A 12,188-nucleotide genomic window follows, 5' to 3' on the forward strand; every position below is an offset into this window, starting at 1 on the left:
AGATATTTAAACTGCTTGTTTACACTAAGCTCAGCAAATCAAGGTACTATAACTAAATGTTGGTTACATCACAGTATAGCTCCTAACTTGGGTAGAGAGCAGGAGTTGGCAAACTTTTTCTGTAAAGGGCCAGGTTGTTAATAGTTTAGGCTCTGTGGGCCACATATGGCCTCTATCACAATCTTCTAAAAAATGTTTGGTAGAATCTTTAAAAATGTAAAACCAGCCTCAGCTCATGCAGGTTGTACAAAAACAGGTGGTCGGCCAGACTTAGCCCATGGGCTGCAGTTTGTCGACCCCCATGTTGGGATTACCAGAATCTCAGCACTTTAGCTTCTAAGAACTACTTTATGAGATAAAGGGGAAAATATAAATGAATGGAAAAGAATAAAGAAGTGGTTATGGGTTTGGGGGAGAAAACTTTAAGATACTGCTTTTTTGATACATAAAGTATAATCTTAACCTTTGTTTCCCTAATGCTTAAATTTAGGTATGAAGCCTATTCATGCTGCAGACAAACAGCTGCTTATAGTGGCAAATGCCCACATGCATTGGGACCCAGAGTATTCTGATGTGAAACTCATTCAGACCATGATGTTTGTCTCAGAGGTTAAAAACATTCTGGAGAAAGCCTCAAGTAGGCCTGGCAGCCCAACTGCAGATCCTAATTCCATCCCGCTGGTGCTATGTGCAGATCTTAACTCATTGCCAGATTCAGGTATTTATAACATCATTTCCTCTTCACTTTCGGTTTTGTTTTTACTTCTAGTTGAAAGGTCAGTTAGCTCTTAACTTTTGAGTAGAGACTTTCTTTTCTAAATTATAGAGTGTATCAGTAAGAATCCCAGGGATGGAGCATGGAGTAATTGAGGAGAGTTTATTTAGTTAAGCTATTTCCAAAGATGTGTGCAGGGTTAGGGACCTAAAACAATGAAGGATGCAGTACCCTGCCACTAGGGGAGATAGGGACCCTTCACCACCTGTACACCTGAGGGGGAAAAGTGGTGGGAGCTGTTATCAGAACTTGGAAAAAATAGTTACGAGGAGAGGGCCATGTAATAGGAGCGATGGATTTGAATTGGGATGCAATCAATCCCTTGCAAACTGACGAGCCAGGGGAATATATATCCCTGCCTCACTCTGCTACTGTCCTCTGATCTCTCGCCACTGCTGTCCATTGACCAAATCCAGCTAGAAGCTAGAGCGGGGAGGGGTTTGCGGTTGATGCAAGTAAAGGTCAGCCTCCTGCCGCACAGAATGCAGTGGAGAAGGGTGACCTGAAGAAGCAACCAGAAAATATGCAGCACAGGTAGCCATCTAGTTTAATAATGTTGGCAACCTTTAAGTGAATTCATTAAATGATGCTTGAATTCTGATATTAGGTGCAGAAGAGTAATCAAAATTATCTTCGGATTTCACATTACTTCTTGAGCTCCACTTAACTACTTTATGTCCTAACTTAAATTATTCTAGATCTTTGTAAAAAATCAGTTCTGCACTTAGATATTAAAATTCAAATGTAAAACATTAAAGTATCACAGTTTTGCTGTTACTGAGGCATGTTCTAAATTTTGTTTATTTTCAGTAAGCTACTTTAAATTGTTTAAAATAACCACTCAGGAATAAATATAACATAACCCAAATGCCTACAATTGTAATATTAATAAAAGTCTCAAATCTGGAAAACACCTTTGCTTTTTCTCCTTAGCAAATAAATGCCGAAATCATCCTTTCACAAATGTTTGTATTCAGCCCTTAGGCCCATTGACACCTTAACCATGTCCTCCTTTTTTAATCCTTTTCTTTTTTTTTGAGTAAATTGCTCTCAAGCACAGGTTTCCCCCATCTCATTTGATTTGGTTAAGCCAATGAGCTATCATTTGGCATCACAGCAGGCTGAGTTGACTCAAGCCAGACTGTCAGGCCTGGATCCTGGTTCTGCCACTTAGGAGCTCTGCAATCTATGGCTAGGTTCCTCATTTTTAAATAAAGGGATAATCATTTTATCCACTTCATAGAGTTGTTTGTAAGGTTTAAGTGTGTAAGGCACTTACAGCAGTGCCTGGCATGTAGTAACTGCTGGATAAATGATAGCTCCTTTTCAGCTATTCACACTACTGATATTGCACTCATCATGTATTCATTATATATGTTGCTGTCATTCCTGATCACAAATAGAAAGAGATGACTGACAAACTTTAGTAATCATCATCGTCATAAGAAGGGTTGTGGTATTTTTTTCATGTTTACTTATTCAGTGGAAGTGGTGAGCTTTTTTTGAATGCCTCTACTCTCTTCAGCTTTTTAGACACATCTAATATTTTTGACCAAGTGGTATACCTCCAGCATATAATGTACTGTTTAGTGTCACTGTAGCTCAAAACAAAGAATGATGTTGCCTAGCTGAAGCTAGACATTGCAGTGTTGAAGATGCAAAATCTATTTTTATTGTCAATGATTTAAAATTTTTTTTATTATGTATGCTATATTTTACATATTCCAGAAGTCGTTGATTGACTGCATAGAATGGTGAAATGCTAAAGAGATAGTGCTTTGGAATAATATTCTAAAAATATTTAGGGTCAAGACCCTCCTGGTGAATGCCATCCTAGACCCTGGGAATCATCTTCAGCTTGAAGAACCATTAAGAAAACTGAAGATATTTCTGGGTGATCAGGATGTTTTGCTCTGGAGTAGGCAAATACACCTCAGTTTGATGGAACCATATGAAATTGCTGATACTTGATTTCTTTAGCATCAACAACAAAAAGGCAGTTTCATATGTAAAAGTAAATATTCAGTGTAGTAAAACCACTCTGAACTTGGTGCATGCACCTGGCAACAGATTTTGGCCATGAAGTCTTCTGTAAGGTCTAAATGCTAAATGGTAGTGTTTCTTCCTTCTTTATTCTACTAGGTGTCGTGGAATATTTAAGCAATGGAGGAGTAGCTGACAACCATAAAGACTTCAAGGAACTAAGGTACAATGAGTGTCTTATGAACTTCAGCTGCAATGGAAAGAATGGAAGCTCAGAAGGGAGAATCACACATGGCTTCCAACTGAAGAGCGCCTATGAAAATAACTTGATGCCTTACACCAATTACACCTTTGATTTCAAAGTGAGTGACAGCCTCTGGGTTGGCATAGAAATTATGTCAAATACAAACATGTGACAAGAAAGATATGTGTTATTTATGCTTAATAGTATAATCTTCAGGATTTTTTATATTCTCAAAATGTCTTGGCTAAGTGTGCACATAATGTAAGGAGGTTTCTTAGGTTTTGTGGTGGTTATTGTTGACTTGAGAATTCTCTTTGAACCCTTATTTGTTCAAATTTCAAATAACCATGATAATAGCAAAAAATTCCAAAATACTTTACTATGTGTGTGCCAGGCACTGTTCAAAAGCACTTTATATTTATTAATATAGTTAATCTTCACTTGTCCGTACCATCCCTAACTTTCAGTAAGGATCCAAATAATAAGCAACCTGATATAGCTACATTCATCTTGAATGAATCTGTAGAATATTCCCTCAAAATTTCCTTAGTACTTTCCATTGATATCTTATTTATCTTTATATATTCCAGGTTTCTTTGTGAGATGGGTTAGAGAAAGTTGTGCTTAGGGTCTATTTTATATCCGTGTTGTCATGCTAATCAATGCCCAGGCAGTAGACCATTCCAGCTTAGTAAAAGGACAAGAAAGATTTCTTTTTTTGCACAATAAGAAAAAAAAAAAAATTAGAGGGCCAGTTGTACAAAACCAGTTGTTCTTTTTTTAAAATTTATTTATTTATTTTATTTATGGCTGTGTTGGGTCTTCGTTTCTCTGCGAGGGCTTTCTCTAGTTGTGGCAAGCGGGGGCCACTCTTCATCGCGGCGCGCGGGCCTCTCACTATCGCGGCCTCTCTTGTTGCGGAGCACAGGCTCCAGACGCGCAGGCTCAGTAATTGTGGCTCACGGGCCCAGTTGCTCCGCGGCATATGGGATCCTCCCAGACCAGGGCTCGAACCCACGTCCCCTGCATTGGCAGGCAGATTCTCAACCACTGCGCCCCCAGGGAAGCCCCCAGTTGTTCTTTTGAAACATTGATTGGTAGTGATTTTCTGTAGTCAGTCCCTTTCCCTTTGCCAGTTTTCTAATCACTCTGTCTGCCTGTAGCTCTTCTATTGTACCTTTGACTTTCTGGCATTTCAGGCATCTATCCTAAAGTCTTATACAATCCTGAAAAAATGCAGTTGTTAGAAAGTGGTTAGGAGTAAGAATCCTAGATGGGGAATTTAATAAAATACCAAAGGAAATTTATGAATTGGGCTCTTACACATCTCCGATAACCTTTTTCCATTTTCATTGCTTGTTAGCCCCTTTCCAAGAAACAGATAGTAGGAAGAAGAAAGGAAATTTGTGTGCTTATGTTATTGGTCAGTTTTTGTAATCAAGAAGTGGAAAAGAATTGTTTAGAAGTTGAATCTAATTTTAGTATTTTTGCTGTTAGAGTAGAAAATACTATTCAGAGATAATTGATTTTGTTCAGATCACTCATATGCAGTAATGTACTGGTAAATATTTAATAATCAGCTTTCTGAGAAAAAAAGAAGCCCAAATTTGTAGTGTTTGCTGATTTCTGTGGTACATGTACTCCCATTGTAGTAGATTTCAAGCTCCCAACATCATACTGTTGAACACAGAGTTGGGATGAAGTGCTAAGAAAGCAAGTACTAGCTGACTCTATCACACCACGGCTTCTTGTGTAAGCTTAAAGGAAAACCTCGGGACTTAATGATACACAGATTACTGTAGGTTAAATCCTATACAGTGGTATATAATACAGCTCTGCCAGCACAGCACAACCCAGAAAACCTGAAATAAAGTTCCTTAAAATAATTGTTCAGTAATTCTACAACTCTTATTGTTCTTTTGGTTTGTGTGTACGTAAAAAAACCAAATCATTTTTACCTTAACTAGGCTTTTATAAAGGTTGCTTTTACCTTATCCACAAAGTAAAAATTAGGGAAATAAGGTTTAGAATATTAATCTAAGCCATCTTCCTCTATCATCTGAGTTGTTTTCAAACCTTTTGTTGATGTTTCTTCAAAAGAACTTACATGTATTAATAAGTGAATAAAAGAATCTTATTGAACCATTTATATTGCCTAAAGAAGTACAGTTAAAGAACCAAAAGTGCATGGCTCAGAGAGTGTTTGATGTTTGCATATGTAGGATAGGGTGAGAAAGGGCAGAACTATAAATCCGTGCGAGAGAGGCATGAATGGGAAGATAAATACGCTGGCTGGCGGGGTAGATGGATGGGAGGGTGGAATAGGATGGAAAAGAAGGATGATCAGAGAACAAACTAAGGGCATACCTGACTAGAGAGAATTAAGCTTTTGGTCCAAGTAGCAGACAATAAACTTTTCAATTTCATACAAAGCATTTTATGTAATTAGTGCTGTGCCAATATTGAAGGCAGTTGGTAAAAAAGGATAGGTAACATCAAATGTAAAAATGTCATGTGATTAGCATTAAATACAGATCCAAGTATGGTGTTCTGCCATTGCATCAATGGAGTACTGTTAAATTTTGTTTACTTGGCTTAGCATTTTTTTACTTTCTTGGTTCTCGAATAAATTAGAAATGTAGAAAAGTGGTATTTAGAACTCAGAGTCATTTAATCTAGAACTGATTTGGAATGACTTGAAGGGTAAGCAGTTAGGAGAATTACTTGTAGACAAGGTATCTTAGTGAGTTTAGGTTGCCATAACAGAATACCATAAACTGTGTGGCTTATAAAACAACAGAAATTTATTTCTCACAGTTCTGGAGGCTTGAAGTGTAAGATCAGGTGCCAGCATGGTCAGGTTCTAATGAGGGTCCTCTTCTGGGTTGCAGACAGCTGTTTTCTCATTGCATCCTCACATGGCGGAGCGAGAGCTCTCTGGGGTCTCTTTTTATAGAGCACTAATCCCATTCATGAGGGTTCCATCTTTATGGCCTAATCACCTGCCAAAAGCCCCACCCCCTTATACCATCAGGTTAGGGGTTAGGATTTCAACATAGGAATTTGGGGGGAACACAAACATTCAGTTCATAACATCAGATAAGTTGAATAAACAGCCTAATTCAAACTTGCCGCTGCTTTCACCATCACCTGCTCCCCCTCCTGCCCCGTGCCAATCTAAGGGTGTGTCTGAACCACTTAATGAAAAGAGGAAGGACAGTTTTCCTATTATGTCAAGTAGTAAATCTTTCTGTTAACACATTGTGAAATGTATAGTGTATAATTTTCTCACATTCTTTTACAAAACAAAGCTTAGCATAATGTCACCTCATAAACTATTTTCATTGTTTTTACTTTTTTCTCATATACACTTCTATAGACTTACCTATAGACTTTACTAATATAAAGACTTTTCCCACCTTTTTATGGTCTTTTAAAAAAGAAACAGTTTGAATCAGAAAAGGTTAAGAATCATTAGTCTGTAACCTTCTTTGTGAATATGATACAGTGTACAAGTGTACCTACATATGTATAAATATTTGGGTGAGTTCAGACATGAACTTGCTAAGAATTTTGATAAGAGCTTTTACTCTGGATGTTTCAAACCAAGAAAACAGTTACAAGTGATATCTCCAGTTCTTACTTTCTGGAATGTTTAACATCTTTATTGGGACCTATGTTTGCAAAGGATTCTCTAACTCTAGTAGCTAATGTGCATAATGATACTTTATAATAAAGTGATAAGATATAAGAGGTTTTATTCAACATAAATAATTGAAAATGTTTTGTTTGTGTTTTGTTTAAAACACAAATGTTTTAAATGTGTTTGCTGAAGCAAAGGGTGGTCTCATAAAAGAAAGTAAAACCACTGTAACTCTTGTCAACCCTTTTCCTAAAATGTCACTGCAAAACTAGGCAGTAGCCAAAATGAAGGGATAAAAATACATTGCGCTAATATTTCTTGACTATTTGGACTTGGAGCATTAATGGCAGAAAGTACTCCCCTGGATTCACGTAGGTTCCTTAATTTGTGGTAAAGTAAAGTTAAAGTATCTAATGTTGAATAAGGCCCTCTCCCTCAAAAGAACTGTTCTGTTGCTTTGGTCTTGGTCATGTCAAAATCAGCAAACTAAGGTAATTGTTTCCGAAATTTCACAGTATAATTTTTTTCATTGAATCCTTTTCTTTTTTTTCTTTTAGTAAAGTAGCCCATTTCACTGTGATACCATTTAAAAATATTAGCTAGAACTCACTGTGTATAGTATTTATGAATAGGTATTTCCAGGTGTGGAACTCTTTCTTCGTACTTGGGCTCAGGCTCTCTTGATGTGGGAAGGAAGAAATCTGACTTCACACTCTTGCATACATAGCCTGGGGCAAAAAAAGCACACTAGTTTTGAAACTTACTGATCAGATAAACCGAATCATTTAGCTCTGAGAGATACAACTGAATACATAGATAGGTCTTTACTGAATGTTTTTTGCTGAGGTACTGTTACGCATCAAGGAATCCAGAATTTATAGTACACCAGGATTTGTGAAAATGAATATTCTAAACTTAAGAACAGATTAGGATGATTAAATGTGTGCAGTATTTTGTATATATGTATAAAATCTGGGAAAGCTGAACTAGGATTAGCAAATCTGAAAACATGCTTTACAGTGGCTTCATTCAGATGTGTTTGATTGATGTACAAATAACTGAAAATCATACCAGTTATCATTAAAAGAATTATTCTTGTCATAACTTTTCATTAACTTTGTATATGTTTGTATAAATATTCTGATTTTCTGTTTATTGTAACAGAGTCAGTGCAGTTTCCATATTGTTTATACTGATAAATTAGATTTCACTGACCCAAGCAAGCCAGTTCTAAAGATACCTAGACATGATTTGGTGTGCTTAGCTTCTCAGTTTGCTTACCACTTATGCACATGTGCAAGGCTTTATGATTCCACTAGGGTACTGTGTTTCCCTGTCCAGCCACCTTTATTTCATGTAGTACCCATTCAAGATTTGAGCTCTATTTGACCCATTGTGAAGACAGCAGGTGTACCAGAAATACAGGTTACTCAGGTATTTGGCTTTTACAAATTATGCATTGTTCTTTTATATATCGTAAGTTTTTCTTTTATCTAAGCATATATTTTTCTTTTTTTCCCAACTCCCAATCTCTTTTCAGGGCGTGATTGACTACATTTTCTATTCCAAGACTCATATGAACGTGCTTGGTGTCCTGGGGCCTTTAGATCCTCAATGGCTGGTTGAGAACAACATCACTGGGTGTCCACACCCTCACATCCCTTCAGACCACTTCTCACTGTTAACACAACTTGAACTCCACCCTCCACTCCTGCCTCTTGTCAATGGTGTTCACTTGCCTAATCGGAGGTAGTGGAGTACTGCCCCGCAAAGACGGGGATCTGTTACTATGGACCTGTACAGTTGTAAATCAAAGTATGTAGGAGTGAAGTATGGCCATCCTTAAGCTGCTTCTTCAGGTTCCTTTCATTATGTGTTTGCTATAAGATTTTGTACAATTTTGTGCATATTGGTATCATTTGGCACTAGGGCTGGAACCAAAGTATTATCACTCTCTTTCCAAATTTTTAATTTAACATGTTTTTAAGTTGGACCGTGTCATATTATATTAGGAGTCAGCATTCATAATTGATAAATCACCGATTCAAGGCCCAACAACAGGGTATTTGTTTTTCCAAAACAAATACTTTCTTTTGAATGGTTTCAAGTGAGCCAACCATTTTTCATTTTTGTGAAAGGCAGTTTTTAAAAACTATAAATACAAGATTTTAAACTGAATGATGGCATGCCTTGCAGGAAACTTCCTTGAATTTCTGTTTTCCATGATAACAAACTGATTTTTGGCTCCCCAGTCATTTGCACATTAACAAAGCACTTAAATTTGCTAGATCTGTACATAAACTAGCCATAATGAGAAAAACTGAGGAATGAAAGGTGATTGCACAATATGCTTTCAAAATCAAGCATTTAACAGCACACAACAATTTGTTGGGCAAGTGCTGGTTGGTTTTTTTTATTTGTTTGTTTTGTTTTTTGAGGAATCATTCTGTATTTTGTTCCCCTATTAGTTATAACCTTACTAGAAGTATTAATTCTAAGCCTGTCTCTTCAGTTTCTTTATAGGAAAACAACGGGTAATTTCTGCTGCCACACATCTTGAAAATAGAATTTGGTCTATTTAGGATGCCCACAAAATTAGTGTCCAGTATTTTTTATTGTTTCCATCCACCCTTTTCTGCCTGGTTGTGCTGGAAAAAACAGATATTATATGATCTGTATCATTTTTGCTGTTATGGTCAAATGTTTAAAAAATAACTACTGAATGAAAAGGCCCTGATCAAAGTTTTAGAAGAAGAAAGCTACAAATATTTCATGTGTTTCCCAGAGTAGGTCAAGTGGCTGTTGGTTTTGGCTTTTTGAGGTGACAGTGGGAAGGATTTGGGAGAGAGAGAGAACAGGGAGTAGTTGAAAACCTTGGATCATTTTTCCTGACTCTAGTTGCCAAATGGCCATTATATGCTTTTAATCTTTGTTTCCGTTGTCTGTCAGGGTTGAATTAAGAAGCTACTGGTTTATTCCCAACTGTTGATGCTCTTTAGATATGTTGGAATCCTTTTTTCGCCCAGGAGGGGCCAGTTGAAAGTCTGTGACTCAAGAGGTATTGAAATACCGTTTAATGGGGGAAAAATTGGTTGGCTACTTGATGTTAATTATGGCACAGTAACAGGAAAAGGTTGTGTCTGTGTTTTTAAGTTTTTCTTTATTCTGCTTTTTTGCTGCTATAAGAGTTTTCTGAAATTTATATTTTAAACTTTTCATGCACTTTACTGTTTCTAGTCTCAAAATGTGATATTTTTAATAAACAAGAAACTTTCCATTATGTGAATGAAATTTTAAAAGAAAATAACCTATATTTGTGTTTCACTAATATATAAAGTACAGGTCAAATTTAAATTATTTAATTAGTTTTAAATATATACAATTTGTCTCCTCTATCAAACCTGACATCTTAGGCTGTTTTATTAGTCTTAAATGATGCATTTCCTTTGGTCATTTTATACTAATTTCTTCCATAGTAAATTAATCAGGCTACATAATATGATATTTCCCCTGAAGGGTAATTTTAGTGCAACGAGGGAGGTGGGTTGATGTAATGTCATATATGGGATTGCATCAGAAGGGTTCTGTAAAGCCTAAACTCCCTTTTAAAAGTGCCTAGTGATAGAGGCGTTGTTTGTCATCTATTATAATTGGAATGTCATTGTAGTTGAGTGAAGTTTGATGTAAATAAAATATTCTTTTAAAAATGTCAAGATATCAGAATAAACAAAATAAACAAAGAAACAACCCTTAAGATGACAGATTTTCCTCAATGTGCAGGTATCCCTTCTTATATACCTCAAGCATTCAACATCTAGCCATGCAAATTGATTACATAGTACTGGAAAGTAGAATAGCATGAAAAACTTAATTTTGTGGACATTACCTTTTTTTGTAATCAGCTACTGTATGTTTTATTTTAAATCTTCTGTTTTGGGTGGGTTTTCTGCTCTGGAGGTATATGCACTAACAAAACATTTTCCTCCTTTCATCTACGCATGTTAATTAGCAATGTGAGCAATATTTCTTACCATACTTCACTCCCAATATTTTTTGAGATGTTTGTATAAAATGGAATTTAAAGTTCACTTATGATTGTATATGAACCACAGAGGAGCCCATTTATTAATAAAAAACTTTTTTAATAGTTAAATGTAGAGGGAAAAATAAAAAAAATTGGGAAACATTGTAAACAGCTTAAGTTTATTTTGTGTATGATTGAGGCACTCTGTTGCAGGAAGGTGTGTAATTGGGTTCTCTCTGCTTCCAAATGCACTCTTTCAAACCATTCATTATCCTGTGTATTTTTAATGTGGTTTTAGTAAATGTTGGTAGTAGCTCTGTTGAAGTAGGTAATTGTGTTATGTTTTGGGTGGCAAACACACTTGGGGCATGGTGACCCAAATTTCATGTGCACGGTTTCCCTTTAGCCCACTGCCCAAACTTCACACACCCTTCACCCTTTGTTCCCTTTGTAAAAGGAGTGGTATCTGTTTTGAGCTGCCAATTCAGATGATCAGAAATGCTGCTCTCCTCAGTATTGTCTTGTTAAAAACGCATGCCATTTGGACCTTTGGCATGAAAAGCCAAAAGGAAGAGGTGAATGACATATGGTATATATTCAGTGAAAGTAAAATATTTATGCTCATACACTTTCTGGTTCTCAGAATAAGTTAATAAGCTTTATGCCATGGGGCTGCTGCATATTTTATCTGAAGATGAGAGAAAATTTGGGCATTTTTAGATTGTGATAATGTTTTCTTTTAACTGTTAAATATGATTTCTGATATTTTTCTAAGAACTGGAGTGTTCTTTAAATTTATTGAAACAGTGCTGTTTGAGGAGGGGAAAACTGCACTATTTGGCATTACAACAGTCACACAGTGCGTGTCGTCACCCACTCTCTCAGGCATCAGTATCCGCCTCATAGCTTTACACATGTTGATGGGGAGTCTTGCAGCATCCTCAGGACTGACATCTGGGAAAGGCTCAAATCCACTTACTGCTCCTTGCTTGTTGACTTTGTTTTAAAATATTGTGCCTGGTGTCAACTTTTAAGCAACAGCACTGCCTAAAAGCAAGCAGAGAACAGAATCCCAGCACCATTCTATAGGCAACTTTTTAGAATTCAAATATAGTAAATCTGTTCAAGATTTATGATGTTTTATGTAAAAAAAATTTTGTACAACGTAGCTGAATATTTTTGTTTCATTTCTTTGATGTAAGGCGTGTGAACGTTCGTTTGAATATCACATGTTAAAGTCAGGTATGGCACAATGGGTTCTGAGACCAGCTTTTCCTCCCTCCCATTTGCCTTGTTCCGAGCTCTTTCTTTTCAAATTACTTTTCTGATATTCATAGGCAAATATTTAATTTTACTAATAAGCATCCTGTGTGAATGTATTAAAGAAGCCACTGTGTTTTAGTGTTGTAGTTTGCAGAAATATAAAGCTTCATTTCTTATTTGTCCCTATGTGGTGTTTTAAAGTTACCTATTAAATCACAGAGAAGCAAGGGAGAAAGTTGAAAGATCCCGAAGGCTC

General features: G+C 36.4%; 1 protein-coding gene across 8 annotated transcripts in view; it reads left to right on the forward strand.

Annotated features, from left to right (window-relative positions):
- Positions 1-10,838, forward strand: part of CNOT6L (CCR4-NOT transcription complex subunit 6 like) — a 110,488-nt gene extending 99,650 nt beyond the window's left edge. For all 8 annotated transcript variants that reach the window (XM_036852511.1, XM_036852508.1, XM_036852505.1 and 5 more), the window contains 3 exons: positions 491-718; positions 2,918-3,120; positions 8,186-10,838. In XM_036852511.1, the coding sequence (XP_036708406.1) occupies positions 491-718; positions 2,918-3,120; positions 8,186-8,398 (644 nt within the window). In that variant the 3' untranslated portion in view covers positions 8,399-10,838. The remainder of the gene's footprint in view (positions 1-490; positions 719-2,917; positions 3,121-8,185) is intronic.
- The last annotated feature ends 1,350 nt before the right edge of the window (positions 10,839-12,188 follow it).

The sequence above is a fragment of the Balaenoptera musculus genome, chromosome 5 (assembly GCF_009873245.2).
Source record: "Balaenoptera musculus isolate JJ_BM4_2016_0621 chromosome 5, mBalMus1.pri.v3, whole genome shotgun sequence".
Taxonomy (NCBI): Eukaryota; Metazoa; Chordata; class Mammalia; order Artiodactyla; family Balaenopteridae; genus Balaenoptera; species Balaenoptera musculus.